This window comes from Trachurus japonicus, chromosome 4 (genome assembly GCF_045865225.1).
Source record: "Trachurus japonicus isolate A0001 chromosome 4, Traja_1.0".
NCBI classification, from domain to species: domain Eukaryota; kingdom Metazoa; phylum Chordata; class Actinopteri; order Carangiformes; family Carangidae; genus Trachurus; species Trachurus japonicus.
In genome coordinates, this window is record NC_140910.1 from 28549239 (window position 1) to 28565132 (window position 15894).

Here is a 15894-nt window from a genome sequence, read left to right on the forward strand (position 1 = left end):
TCAACAGGTCTTTAAAGCTCTAAAGCACTGCATGTTGAAACATCCAAAATATTAATATACATCGCTGCTCGATTGTCTCCCTTCTATGACAGTGAGAGTGCACTGATATGAAAGGAAAAGACAAGACATGACATAATGTTTTTTGGTAGTCAGAAATTATAATAAAACATGATAACATGATAAAACATTGCACTAACTACTATAGAAGGATTTTAATGACTTCACTAAAGTTTCACATCTGTATTTTCTGCTGCCGTCACGAAATATATTTGGTGTTTTTAGTATCAATAACAGATTCTTCTTCAACATGTGTTGATGATGTAGATTTGTTTTCCATTCACTGTCATTATAAATAAGATACAGAGTCCGATGATGATGGAGTGAATGATTCCTGAGCAGGTGGAGGTAACGTTTTGTTTGTCTGGATCTCATCTAGTGGATGATTAAGATCAAAAGTTGTGAGATGTGTGATGTAGTTGTAGCTGAGATGAGTGTTACAGGAACAGCCATGTGCAGATTGTTAGTTTTTCGTTGCACCTTTTCAATCTTCCCGGCTTGTTGCCTCAAAATCTGTCATTTCTGCACATTTGTTGACCCATAAATCAGAGAATCAGTTGTTATCAGCTGATGTGATGTTTGATCTTACATCTTAAACGTCACGTCAAGCTGATTAATTTGATTTAGTAGTCGCTACCGCCGTAGTCCTGCCGTATTACGAAAGACACTCTCTCGGTGTCCGTGTGGTGTTCGGTTCTCAATGTGGGAAAATACCCTCTCTTAAGGACAATGGCTCTGCTTCCCTGAACATGTGTTGTGGTGTTAAAATGGAAGTGTGAGCTGTCTGTATCCACTGATTGATGAACATCCCCTCCACTGATCTTGGTTCCTTCCTTGCCCCCCTACCCCCCACCCCCTCTCCATCCCTTTCACCCCCTGGCTGAGGAAGTGATGAAAACATACATCCTTTGGCCTGCGGACCAGGAAATGCACAGCCCCTCATGAGGACAAGCTTGGTTTGTAAACAGTAGAAGCTGTGTCCAGATTCTTTATGCTGCGAAATCAAAGTATGGACATTTTAATATCCATTTAATCTAGTGTTAATGTCACCAGTACCATCCACAAACTGTTTTTATATTCCTATTTATATTTGCACGACACATTCAGAAACGAAACTAAGATGCAAAGTCACACTTAATGTATTTATTTTGTAATTTCATGCAACCATATGCATTCTTTTTGCAGCAAGAAAACGTTTCTTTAATTTTAGTTCTTATTTTTATCTCCTGCTACATATAGGATAATACATACAGTTTTGTATGTTATTGCAAGGAAACAAGTCTCTTTTCTTTCTATCATCTCACATAATGAAGACCCATATTCACTGGGGCGATGCTGCTATAATTGAAATGTTTATGTGTGAGTAAATAGAACAAAACTATAAAAATGATCAGGGCTCAGCTTTGATGTTGCAAAGCCAGAACTGAGCCTATTTAGCATATTAATGTGAAACAATTGTAGCATAATGAGCCCGAGAGCAGGACGATGGTTTACTAAATATACAAATATACAAACCAGCAGATGTAGGATTGTTCCAGATTTCCCTTTCCTACATTTCCCACAATGCAGCTTGACTCTTTACCTCAGGCCCTGTCTTCCAGGTGAATGCCCCCGTTTTTTTAAACTCCGTGCCCCGAGGTTGTGACGTAGATGTCCCGTTAAACATTGACCTCAGGCTCGTATAACCCCCGATGACTCACAACTGACACAGAAGACGTTACACAACTGAGCGTTGTAGAGATCAAACACCCATGTTTATCTTCTGCACTCCGTTATTACTCAAAAGCTAATAAAAACATATCTGTAGTTTCCTCTAAAACAGGTTTTTTTTATGTGGAGCAGACGTCACTGAGCATGCTCAGGACTCCTACGCCGAACATGTAGAACACTATGGAGCAATGTATCAGTCACTCAGATGCAGCAGCATGACAGTGGAGGTCCAGGCCAGAGCAGCTATACGTACATTATAACACATCTGCAGGCTGTGGCCGCACAGACGGCGCGGGCTAGTCGGTGAAATTCATTGTTGGTTTTGGTCTTTTCATGGTTTTCGGTAACAATAATAAAAAGATAAAGCTGTTCCTATCCCTCAACAATCAACGGGCTGTGCATCAGACGATGCAGTGATCATCTGAGGCTCAGACTAGTAAACACTGGGGACAGGAAGTATGTTTCCGGCACATTGGTGACCCCACGGAGCGGCAGTGTATAGAAAGGCTTCCTCTCTTTCCTCTGGGCTAAAGTTCACCCATACACTGTATTCATAACACAACGCAGTGGGACTCTGCTGCCTGGAATTCAAAGTTTCACTGCTCCAACACAACATTTACCTGCTATTAGGCCGCGCTGTATCTAACCACAGCGCATGAGCAGCTTTTCACAGCGGCGGGCAGAACTTTGTTTGCTCTATTTCTTGTTTTTATCGTTTGCTGAGCATCATTTTATGAACATCAGTTCACCCAACACAAACATACACATACACATATATTTCACAGACAGCCCTTCCATAGCTCTGGTTTTATTTATCCAAGTTTTGAGGAGTTTCTGCAGCAGCATCAGATCAGTGCTTCAACTGGAGCCAGAAAAGTCCCAGTGCTCTGGTCCGACTACATCCTGATGTTAAGTTTCTGAATGACCCAGAATTAGAACCAGCAGCATCTTATGTAAAATGCACTTTTATCAAAATTCAAACGTGGATACACACTTAAAGGGATAGTTCAACATTTTGGCAAATTGGCCCATTGCCATAATCGCTATAGTCATAGCAGTAGGTTCATTACCTTTAATTGTAGGTGTAAGCTGTTTTCAGTACGGCGGAGCGCAGCAGCTGGCTGCTCAGAGCTACGCTATGGAGGCTAAGGGAATTTCTTGGTTTCCCTCATTAAACTCATCAAATTCAACATCCCAAAACTCCACAGCGCTTTTGTAGACAAGTTGTGACCTGCACAACCACCACGCTATGAGATAATGACGGAACGATACGAAACGGAGCCGTTTTCGAGGTAAATACAGGGTAAATACGGAGACTGCTTGCTGAAAAACTGTCCCTGAACGCAACACGCATCAGCGGTTTTGTATGAATTTAACTCTAAAACGGCTCCGTTTCGTATCGTTCCGTCATTATCTCACAGCGTGGTGGTTGTGCAGGTCACAACTTGTCTACAAAAGCGCTGTGGAGTTTTGGGATTTTGTATTTGATGAGTTTGATGAGGGAAACCAAGAAATTCCGTTAGCCTCCATAGCGTAGCTCTGAGCAGTCAGCTGCTGTGCTCCGCCGTACTGAAAATAGCTTACACCTACAATTAAAGGTAATGAACCTACTGCTATGACTATAGCGATTATGGCAATGGGCCAATTTGCCAAAATGTTGAACTATCCCTTTAATGGATTTATCGTCTTTAATGACTTAGAATAGAATAGAATAGAATAGAATAGAATAGAAGCTTTATTGTCAATGTATCAGATACAACAAAATTGGAGATGCTACTCCTAATGGTGCATAAACACAATGCATATACATAAATAGGATTAATTAATAATAAAAAAGCAGCAGTCATCTCATCCAAACACACTTGAAGAGACTTGAAGAGAAACTCCATGTGAAACACATTTTCTAAAGGAAATGTAAAAAAATATATCGGTTTGACATATTGGTCACCATAAAGGAAGAAAAACAAGTCCAGCAGAAGTTCACCATATGCAATAAGAGAGTTCACAGATGTCGGAGCAGTGAAACATTAAATCCAACATTAATGCAGCCGACATCAGTTCCACTGTTAATCCACAGCAGATCATAAAAAAGGGGACTTTTTCTCCAGTGGAAAGAGAAGTTCAGATGAAAATAGTGTATGTTGAGGTCTGTGGATTCTGGAAAGAGGTGATGACGTTGGGATGAAACGTCTCAGACCAAACAGGAAACCACCGGAGCTTCTTCATTTGTCATCATCATCAACATGATCTGTAAGCTCGCCGGCTTTTTGTAGCTTTCAACTGCTTCTCACTGTCTTCTTCAGCAGGTGGAGTCGGCTCAGGTGTCTTCATACACATCAACCACAGTATCAGACTCTGTCCGCTGCATCTGCCTCTCTGTTGTTACATTTCCACCAGGATCAAGTTGTAGACAGTACCTGGTGAAACCCGCAGACTTCTGATTGATGGGAGAGAATCATAAAGAGTTGTCTTAATGTGAGATCTATGGTGTCATATTTCTATTAGTTGTTGTTTTATACTTTTATAATGCAGATACTTCTCTTTTTGGTCCTCAACTGTGTGTGTGGAGTTTTGCAATCAATTGAATTTTTGATTGTGACTTCATTTTTAGCTCCAGATGATGTCAAAACTTATATAATGAGGAAAAAACGATTATTTTTAGACATCTGTCAAAGACACACTGTATACATCAACTATTCATTCAACAAATTACTACAATGGAACATAGGTTTTTATATTTTTATTTTATTTTAAGGAGACCTCAAAACATTTAATGGGAAGGGTACTAGGGGGAAATTTCAAAGTACAAGGAAGTTCTCAGTTACATGGCCGTTTTTCCTGTTTGTCGCGTCTCCTTCCACAAGTTTTCACGAGATGCCGCACAAGTTTACCTGAGTAAGGAAAACTAATTTCATTGGTCGTTATCAAGTAGGCGGGATATTCAATGTTTGGGGCGAGACCGAGCTCGGTGTGTGTGTCTGTGTGTTGTCTCAGACGTTTGGTTGACGGATGATGGATCCAATATCAGTGGCTGATGAATTGTGAGCAACGTGACACATAATTCGTGTGCCTGCATTATCCAATGCGAAAAAAAATCCAATGCGGAAAAAAGCTACCCCACTTTCATTCCGGATTTACTCGAAAATAGAATTTTGCACAAAGTTTGGGCTACATCGTCTGATAGATGAGTGATTACACTAATGTTAAAACCCACAGTGGGCTCAAATTCAATTTTCTTTTCTGAACACCTTTTAATGAATGCACCATGGCCAAAGTCAAAGACACAATCAAGTAAATAATCGTGATTTCAATATTGACCAAAGCAATCATTGATTATGATATTTGTTCTATAATGGAGCAGCCCCATGTGAAGTTGAAGGTGACATCATGATATGTTTGAGCTGATGCTGATCTGCTGCCTGGTAAAAGTGAGCAGAGTGAGTAGAGTCGGGTCGGGACCATGTGATTGAAAAAGGCTGTGATGAACTTTGGTCACATGGTCCGATCACTTTCTTTCACCCATTCAGATGCGATGATGCCTCAGCCGACTTGATCCAGTGAAGATCACAGTGAGATGTGGTTGAAAGTGCTGCAGCTCTGACATGAGATTATTTAGTTACACACTGTTTCCAGCACTTTCATACTCAAACATTAATTTGCAATTTTTGTGTCCTAAACAAAACAGCATTTCTTGTTGTAGTGCAGCTAAACCAACCACTAACTAAACCAAACCTCATCCCCTTCAGGACTTGTACTACCAGTCCTACGCTCAGGTCGGAGTCTTGTTTGCCTCCATCGCCAACTTCAACGACTTCTACATCGAGCTGGACGGGAACAACATGGGAGTCGAGTGTCTGAGGCTGCTCAATGAGATCATCGCCGACTTTGACGAAGTGAGTGACGCTCGCCGCTGTAAATCTTTTTCCGTTTTTTATTTTTTTAACGTCTGGCTGTGGGGAGGCCGGAGGTGAAGCTCTGGTGCAACGTGACGTCCTTAATGTCACTTTCAAAGACTGAGGGTTTAGAAAATACTGTGTTTATTGATGTAGGATAATAAGCATTGGTCACGGTTGGGAAACTTCTTCAAAATAGGGAATAACTCACAGATGACTTTTGGCCTGCGTGAATCTATAATCAGCAACATAAAGCATTAATTTACTCAAACACGCAGTCGGTTTTAAATTGCATTTGGATTCGTTTTCCAACACAGCCTATAAAGTATATGAAGATACACTGAAATATGTCGTAGTGGTGATATTTTCCTCCTGTTTTCATCCCTCCTCTCTTCTCCTTCCTCCTCCAGCTGATGGATAAAGAGTGCTACAGGGACATCGAGAAAATCAAGACCATTGGCAGCACATACATGGCTGCAGTAGGGCTGGTTCCTACAACTGGCTCCAAGGTGCACATGCAGTGGCTATATTTAGACTCCTTTATGAGTTGTGTGTGCGTTTGTGTGTGTGTTTGTTGTGTATTTGCACGTTTTGAAACTGTTCAGAGTGCACACAGCGTTTTCCAGGTATAGTCGTTGTCTGGGTGTTGATATTTCCAACACTGTCACGTTTTCGCTCCACAAATCCTCTGCGAGGGATTACCGGCCCCCGTGGCGTCAGCATATTCTACATTCATGTAGTTTCTTTAAATCCTGCAAAGCTGACAAACAAAAGAGCTCTTTCTGCAACTTCTGCAGAACTTTTACGCCAAAAAAAAAAAAGAAAACGTCACTTGTCAGTCACAGCAGCGGAGGTTTGACTTTGAGGAAAACCCCTGCTGCGTTCTTTTGTGGCAGCCATAGATAAGTAATGGGTTTAAAGGGATAGTTCACCCAAAATTGAAATTTCACTCATTATCTACTCACCCTCATGTCGACTAAGGGCTGGAAGAAGTTTCAGAGTCCTCCGTGCAAAAAACATCCAAATACCTCGGAACAATTTCGCATTTCGGGGCTTCAATACAAGACGGACATTACATACGAGCAGCATGGAGGTATTTGGATGTTTTTTGGTGTGTCTTTTTGTTACGAAGACAGTTGGTATCCATTTGCAACCGTTATATGGACATGCACTGCTACGCCGAGACCCCCTGTAACTCAGAGAAGGCACGGAGGACTCTGAAACTTCTCCCAGCCCTTAGTCGACATGAGGGGTGAGTAGATAATGAGTGAAATTTCAATTTTGGGTGAACTATCCCTTTAACCATCAATCTCAGGCTAATATCACCCTGCTTCAGCTTGTTATATGCATACACATGTGTGTTTTTTTGTTGATTCGCAGGCAAAGAAGTCCATCGCCTCACATTTATGCACAGTGTCCGACTTCGCCATCGAGATGTTCGACGTCCTGGACGCCATCAACTACCAGTCTTACAACGACTTTGTCCTGAGAGTGGGTAAGCGAAAAGAAAAAAAAAAAAAAAAGGACAAACACACATATTGGTTCTATATAAACATCGGCGTCAGAGCTCCTGACCTATTGCACTGGACGCTGTCGATGCTCAGTGCCGGTAAGTGTGGTAAGGAAATGCATCACAGAAAGAGCGCTCCCCTCCAGGAAGCTCGTCACAGCGAGACCTGAAGTTCTGGGTTCCATTGTGTTGGGTATCCTGTGGGGAGCCTTCGACAGGAGCCCTTGTTTAATCCCAGTGTAACCTGGTGTACACAGTGCCATCCTGTCTGCAGACGGCGTGGGGCTCCATGTGTAAAAAACTGCAAATGTTTGTCTGCTCCGCGAAAAACCCAACTTTGCAGAAAAAAAAATACAACTTTTGGTAATTCGCGTGAGACGATGACATTTCCAGAAAGTGCAGAAAAACAAACCCTGGTCAGGTTTGGCCTTCATGTGCCCAGAGCTGCAGAGCTGTGGCTGAAAAGGCTGCAGCTGTATCTTTGGTTTTCAGTGACTCATCATCACAGTGGTGCAATTAGTGGTATTTCTTTTTATTTTTGCTTCTTTTGCAAATCTAAGTCTTAATTTAGATGTCAATATCAGCATCAATAGGATCGATGCCAAGGAATAAAAAGACAGATCTCAGTCTCTGATAGATCCTCATGGATGAAGGAACGCCACCTTCAGGTGCATCATCCATTCATCATGACATCAATATCAAAACAGCCAATCAAAAAGCCACGGTGTCATGTTTGATGAGCTCTCCTCTCTCCTCTGATGCATCTGTCTTTCTGTCACACTTAGTGAATAGATATAGTGTTAAATATTTACACTCAGGTTTCTACTGCACTGATGCTACTGATGCAAGCTACTGATAAAAGTGTCAAAGTAAAAAGAAATATCATTTTCAGCCTAGATCAAGTTGTGTGTGCAGAAATCGCCCTCTAAGTTGAGAGTTTTTAGTATCACCAAAAACAGGCCTGTGTTTTAATCTGCAGTAATTCAGTAATAAAAAAGAAAACATAAAAGCCAAATATGGCAAAACATTGAGTAGTAATGAAGAATAATTAGATAATCACTTCATAAATCATTTCACAAAGCAGTTTGTCAGATATGGTAGACTCTCTGGTTGCCTTTACTCCAGGTATCAACGTGGGCCCGGTGGTGGCCGGTGTGATCGGAGCCAGGCGGCCTCAGTACGACATCTGGGGGAACACGGTGAATGTAGCGAGCAGGATGGACAGCACCGGAGTACAAGGAAAGATACAGGTACAGCACTGCACCCACTCTACGTCTGTCTTCTTCTACTGTTTAATCTCTTCATTTAACCACATAAGTTTCTCTTTGAGAATCTGGTTTTAAAGACAATATAAAACCAGCATTATGACAAGACGTGGAACACAGACATAATAATGACATATAAAAGGAAAAACTGCAGTGAAAGTGCAAAAAGAAGAAGTTGAATAAGAAAATAAGTCTTGCCTTGTTTGCCTTGTGTTGCATCTTTTTGGCTTTGTTTTGTTTAGCTTAGCATAAAGAAGCTATAGCAGGAGGTCTGACACTCAGTGGTCTGAAAATCAAAACACAACTTGTAAACAACATTTACACTGATGTTTGTGTTTAGATAGTGAGCTTGTGAGATATTGATAAACTGTGAACTAACCTTTATTATGTCTTATACTATCTATAATCTTTATTCCTCGTAAAGTGCAGTGTAAATGATCAGTTGCCTTCAGGTTCACCTTAAAACTCGTCCATCGCTGCCTCTTTAAAGGTCCAGTGTGCAATATTTGGCAAAGTTTATTGGTAAAATCTAAATATACTACCCATGACTATATTTGTATTAGTGTATAATCGCTATAAAATAAAATAAAAAATAATTTGTTTGGTTTTCGTAGCCTTATAATTATTCTTTTATATCTACATATAGCAAGGGTCTTGCTTTAGAGAGTGTCGCCATCTTGCGCCGCCATGTTTGTACGGCAGCCCGAATGGAAAATCCAGTCAGCCAGAGAGCGAGTTTCACAAATTTCACGTTCATAAACAAACCAATGAAGAAGAAGGAGGAGGAAACAGCAGACATATCATAAAATGGTTTAGATCTTCACCTCATCGCTTCATGCTCCTGAAATACTCCCAGTCGTGGTAAACAAGTTTTTTTGTCCTCATTTTGCCGACGGGAGGGGTGAGCGCTGCAAACTAGAATCTGAATGCTAGATGTCACGGTTTTCCCCCCATTTTACACACTGGACCTTTAATGCTTCAAGCCTCAGAAGTCTTGATGCTAAGATGAGCTAACGCCCCCTCATACATTAAACATACAGTCAATCTTATCATCTAATTAAAAAGATGATTAGCATGTTTCTCAAAAGACCAGACCCTTCTTGTCATGTACAGATGTAGAATTGGTATCAAACTTCTTATTTAACTTGGAAGAGCATCTTATCATCATGTCGTGTTTCCAGGTGACGGAAGACGTTTACCGTCTCATCACCGACCACTACAACTTCACCTGCCGAGGCCAGGTCAGCGTGAAGGGCAAAGGTCAGATGCTCACCTACTTCCTGGAGGGGCGCAGACAGGGCGTCAGGCTGTCCCACACCCCCGGTATCGCCGTCGCCGAGCGCCGGTCCAGCGCCTTCGCCCACGGCAGCGTGTGCACCAGACTGAGCCCGGCTCCCACCGTCGCCACCTACACCGCCGCCATCAGGACGCCGAGCCCCAGCGTGGCCAAGCCCACCGCCTCCACCAGCACCACCAGGTACCTTCCCTCCGCCCCCACGGCGATGGTGTGACGGATGCTGTCTCCGTTGGCAACCGTGGAAAACAATTTTAAAAAACGGCAGCGGAGGTGGGGAAACGGCACAGACGCCGACACGATTGCAGTAGCAGAGAGAGAGATTGTTTTAAAGCAGAAGTAAGCAGAATGTTTGTGTTAATATAAGTCTTAAATAGTTATATCTTCCGACAGCAATCACTTATATAGAGTGTTTGGTCTGAAACACGGGTCTGTCAGTCACTCTGCTCTGCTGTAAGCCGAAGAGAAAACTTTCCTTGTATCCTACAACCTTTATCCAATGAGGAGAGAGAACGGCATAAAGGGGCGGTCCTCTCTGTGTGTGCAGCCAAGGGATGCGCGTGAATGTGGTGACGTAGGGACGAGGGCGGGGACTGCTAACTAACAAAACGACCGGATTGCTTACTTCTGTTTTAAGGAAGAGGAAAGGAAAAGTTGCTCTCCACTCTTCTTCTTCGTCTTCTTCGTCTTCTGCTGCTGTCTGTGCAGCACACGGAGGCTGAGACACTGATCGTCCAATGGGAGGCCGGGACCGAAGGCAAGAGTCTGAGGCGGCGGCTTCGATCAGCCCCTCCCTCCTCTTCGCCCCCCAAGAGCCCCGTTTGTTGTTTCACACCCACTGGGTGTCAAGAACAGGATGCAGGACGCTTCAGCCACGTTACTCTGTAATCAATCACAGGCCAAGGACGTCTCCGGGGTTTCAGAGTTGAGTCGACTCCCAAAAAAAACCACATCAAGGAAAAAAGAAAATCAGCGACAAAAATGAACACATCACAATGCACAATTGATAGTGTAGCACGCAAGCCTCAAACACATCTGTAAATCCTCCTCCAGCAACTTAACGCCGACCCTTTTTCTCTCAGTATAAAAACCAAATCAGTGCTGTTGCCTTAGCGACGACCACTTTTCACTATAAGTTTCTTGCCATTTTGTTTGTTGCCTTTGTTTCTTTTCTTATTAATTTAACGGACACCAATTCAGATGAGTTTTTAAAAGCGAATGAAGCCAAATGTTTAAAAAAAAAATGGCAGTTGAAGGTGTAAACTTGCCAAAACACAACACACGACAGGGCTTTCTTTGCCTTCGATCATCATCTCCCCGGGGTCGGTTGATACCTACAGTCCATTTCTGCCCCCACCCGCCCCTTTTTTTTTTTTTCCCACCTCCTTAACGGCACATGACCCCCCCCCCCCCCACTCCCCCTGAGCCGAGCTGCTCGGCGTCTTTAAGTGCATGATGCCACTGCTGCATTTCAGTCATGTTCGCTGTCTGTTTCCCTGTGATGCTTGACTTCCAGATTCTTCCTTGTCAAAGTGTAGCAATAAAAGCGGTTTGTCTCCTTTCTCAGCCTATTTCACCCCCCCTCCCCTCCCATACCCCCCCTCCTTTGCATGCTCTAGCCAGCTGGATCCTATTTTGACCTGATAGTGTATGTAGCCAATAGAGTGTGCATAGCTAGCCACACACCAGTCTGTATCTCTGTGGAATTGAAGCATGCCTTAGGAATCTGACTTTTATTTTTTATTTGTTTATTTTATTTTCTTTCTGTATCATGTGAGTGTGATTCCCTTTCTCATGGATGGTTATATTTGAAAAAAAGAAAAGAAAAGAAAAGAGAAAAACCTTTTTTTCTGCGTGCTTGTTTATTAAGAAATATTTTCTATATTTAAAATATTCTGTTCTACTATTTTTATGAACTTTTAAGAAAAAAATAATAAAAGCTGCTTTGGAAGAGAAAAGTAAATCTGCTGTTTAACGAGGAGACACCCAAACCTCCGTATCTGGCTTCCTCACACAAAATCCAGATGATTTATCCTATGGTATAGCATGCTACTCACAGTGCGGCTTGCCACAGCCATTAACTCTCCTCTAATCTGTTCTAGCATGCACTGCCTGCAAGCCTGTGGCTCTTACATGCATGCTTTGATGATGAAACATTAATAATACAAGGCCGAGCAGCGGACACACAGTGACTCTGTTTTTTTAACCGTAGTCCTCATGCATGCGCTAAAGGTAGCGGTCCTCTTGAATGTAAGGTGCTTCTTTGACCCGTGTCTTCTTCATGAGCTTGGTGTGCGAACCTTTTTACGAGGACGATATTTTTCAGGATAGTTTGACATCAGGCTGCAGGTGTGGGGGGAGTGGAGGGGGTTCCCATCTCCTTCCTCCTTCCTCCTTCCTCCTTCCTCCTCCTCCTCCTCCTCCTCCTCCCCTGCTCCTGCTGTAGTCAACAGGTAGCTGGTTTTATCAAATGTGCCAACCTATTTTCATAAACATATCAAAAACTTTTTGGTGTTGAGCTGTAGCACAGCCGAAACTACGTGGCTACAGTTGTTGTGGATTTTTTGTTTGTTTGTTTGTTTCTCTTTCTTTTGTTTAAAATGCCTGTATTTTTACTTTTTGAGCTGTTACTTGACAGTTTTGTAAACTTAAAAATGACGGCAAGTGTTGATTTTTTTGGAGAGATTTATTTGGACACCATAACCTGAACTGAAATGTTTATTGTACTTCTTATCATATTTGAAATAGATTTAAAGTCTATATAGTAGCTCGAATGCTTAACTTTGAGATTCTGAAAAGGTGAAAAATGAGGATTTTTATACACACTGCTTTCAACAGTTGATGGAAAGTTGACGGACTGGAGTTATGTACAATATTTTTCCTGTAAATTGGATATTTTCATACTGTATGATACGGGTTTGAATTGTTATATGTAGGTATTACTAGCTATTATTGTACATTGTAGAGTCTTTTTCAGAGCTATATTATGAATGATCCGATATTTGTCAAGTTTTTTTGGGTTGAAAATGTATTTATTGAGATGTTTTATGTGAATGTAAATTTTGTTAAAGATGATATTTTATACTAAGTGTTTGCACTGCGATGATATTGACGTATTATGATTATAAAAATAAAGCCAGCGGAGACGTGTCTCCAGGAATAAATGCACCCTTCCTGTCCTCATTTTCAACAATGCACACAAACACACACACACACACACACACACACACACACACACACAAACACACACTGTGCATATGGAGAGGCCATCAAACCCAGTTATAAAGTTACATAACAGTAGAAAAACAGAGTAGCTGATGTAAGAAGTTTGGAGCAACATCGGGGTCAATGTCAGCCGGAGTCCAACGGTGTTGTTTAGAAGGAGCCTCACACTGATGTTATGAACATGTCTGCCGCCAGAAAAACATGGCAGCAGAGAGTGTGTGTGTGTACACAGAGAAAACAAATACTGTACAATGTGTTTTAGATTACAAAGTGTGACAACCTGCATGTTTCTGGGATTCAGTGCAAGTTTGTACAGTGAGTGTGATGTGAGGTAGCGAAGCAGAAAGCAGCTGATACTGTGCTGCTACCGAGGCTTGTTCTAATATAATCAATAAGTCTGAAACCTTTCAAATTAATCATTTTGTTTTAATGAAATACAAATTGATTAACTGTTTGTTTTTAAAACAATGTTACAAACTAAAAAAGAAAAAAACAAAACAATGTCATGAGTACAGAAAATAAAAGTAAAAAGTGAGTCTCACCCACAGAAAAGATCAATCAATGCAACTCTTGTTGAAGTTGTAAGTTGAAAAAAACGAACACTTTACAATAAAGATCCCTTAATGAATGTTAGTCAATACATTATTAAGCATTTATTAAAGCAGAAGTAAGCGGAATGTTTGTGTTAATATAAGTCTTAAATAGTTATATCTTCCGACAGCAATCACTTATATAGAGTGTTTGGTCTGAAACACGAGTCTGTCAGTCACTCTGCTCTGCTGTAAGCCGAGGAGAAAACTTTCCTTGTATCCTACAACCTTTATCCAATGAGGAGAGAGAACGGCATAAAGGGGCGGTCCTCTCTGTGTGTGCAGCCAAGGGATGCGCGTGAATGTGGTGACGTAGGGACGAGGGCGGGGACTGCTAACTCCATCGGCTGACAAGAAGTTAGCCAAAACCACCGGATCGCTTACTTCTGCTTTAACTGTTTACAGATATATTATCAATCATTATTAAGTATTACTTAGGTTTAGGAAACACATTAATTAATGTAGCCTATTAAGCAGTTAATTAATGTTTTCTACTCAAAGTTAGTTAATAAATTATTAAGTAATAATAAAAGTTGAATAATGTAATTAGTTATCAGTATGCATTAGGGGAGACCGCGGATGGTTGTAACACTTTTTGTCTCAGCTCCCATAACTTGAAGTGTGTTCATGGTAGAGCTCTCAAATTTTGACACAGAGTTCCCTCATTCGTCCTCTACAAATAGTAGTGCCTTAAACTTCTCAAAGTATATCACATAATTCACTATTTGATGTCAAATGCAAGGAGTGCCACTGTTACAACCTACCCCACTACCAGGGTAGGTTGTAACGCAACCTGGGGTAAATTGTAACAGTGAGATTAAAAACAAACAAAAAAATGAGACCAAACCAAAAAAAAACATGTATCTATGTAAGTTTATTGTGCATGTTCCAACACTAAAGCATCTTCCTATGGTTCAGTATGAACAAAAAGAACTCATTACTGATGGCTTAATGAAGAACAGTGACAGTGGTATGGATCCTAACGTTAGAAAGCTTCTTAAAGAACATCTTCTCATAATACAGATGAATGGTGAACATGGATGAATGGAAACCTTCAACAGGAGGTCAGAAGCAGATCCAGGAAAGATGGTGACACTTAATGACACTTACAATAATAAAACAACAAAGGTAAAAGGTGTAACAACCATCCCACCCCTGCCAGCCATTGTTTGACTAACTGTACCACCATGGTGGTTTAAAATAAATATTGATGAAATGACTCATATTTGACCTAATAACCTGCTCTTTCCTCTTATACAAGTGACCTAATTCAAACATCAACGGTATCGATACTAGTCAAACTTTAGGCTTGGTCCAAAATATTAGTTTTTGACCTAAAAAAAAGTGTTTTTTGGCTGTAAAACCAACACACTTATTGACACAGGCATGCAAATTCACATGCAATGTCAGGGAGTTAGTGCGTACACATGATATTGATCACATAACTCTAATGTTATCCCGTATTGGTGAAAGTGATGCTGTTACAACCATCCCTTTGTTACAACCATCCACGGTAATGTACTAACTAACGTTAATTATAGGGACCCTTATTGTAAAGTGTTACCAAAAAAAACCAAACACAAACCTGCTTTGTGACCTCTACAACTAAAAAATCACAGTTCTAACCAGGAATCATGTGTATCAGTTTGCACAATTTGACATATGCTTCTTATAAAGTATAGCACAATATATAAACAGTACACTAAAAGTCTGAACAGCCTCAACAAAGAAGCCCAGTGTTCAGGTGTTTTACATCATGATCAATGGGTCTTTTCTACTAAAGAAGCTCTGACATGTTGATGCAGGTGTCAGTGTTGAGTAAAATCACAGTGGAACCGTGAGTATTTAGATGAATAGACAACATTTTGTCATCTCTTGGCCCAGATTCAGCCTGTTTGCATGAAGACGTCATCTTCCTCCCGCACCGGAGGTATACAGGTTCAATGACACCTGGGACTTTACGCCATCAATGATTCTCATTGTTGTACGTAAGATGTCTCACTTCCACGGAAAGGTGAAAGAAAAACACTGACCGGAGCTGAGTCATTGATTCTTATCATTTTGTTTCAGTGACTCAGCACAAATTAGAGACACCACATAGATTGAACTGAAGTAGGCTATTGTTGTCGCTGAATCTGTGAAAAGTGGCCTTATTTATAACCTGATTCTGATTGGACAGTGACATCAAGTGATATATGTTTTGTATCTGTTATAGTAACACTTTAGGTGTATTGATTGATGCTGGAGGCCTCTGAGCTGCACAGCAAATTAAACTGTTGCAGTAATTATCGTAGATGAAAACACACAACATTCATTTTCATTCATCTCCCGCTCTTGTTGAAACGGTTCG

At 41.2% G+C, this 15894-nt stretch overlaps 1 protein-coding gene across 1 annotated transcript in view; it reads left to right on the forward strand.

Annotated features, from left to right (window-relative positions):
* Positions 1-10031, forward strand: part of adcy1a (adenylate cyclase 1a) — a 57507-nt gene extending 47476 nt beyond the window's left edge. The window contains exons 16-20 of the mRNA XM_085775092.1: positions 5514-5660; positions 6071-6169; positions 7041-7155; positions 8296-8420; positions 9617-10031. Coding sequence (XP_085631218.1) covers positions 5514-5660; positions 6071-6169; positions 7041-7155; positions 8296-8420; positions 9617-9946 — 816 coding nt within the window. The 3' untranslated portion in view covers positions 9947-10031. The remainder of the gene's footprint in view (positions 1-5513; positions 5661-6070; positions 6170-7040; positions 7156-8295; positions 8421-9616) is intronic.
* The last annotated feature ends 5863 nt before the right edge of the window (positions 10032-15894 follow it).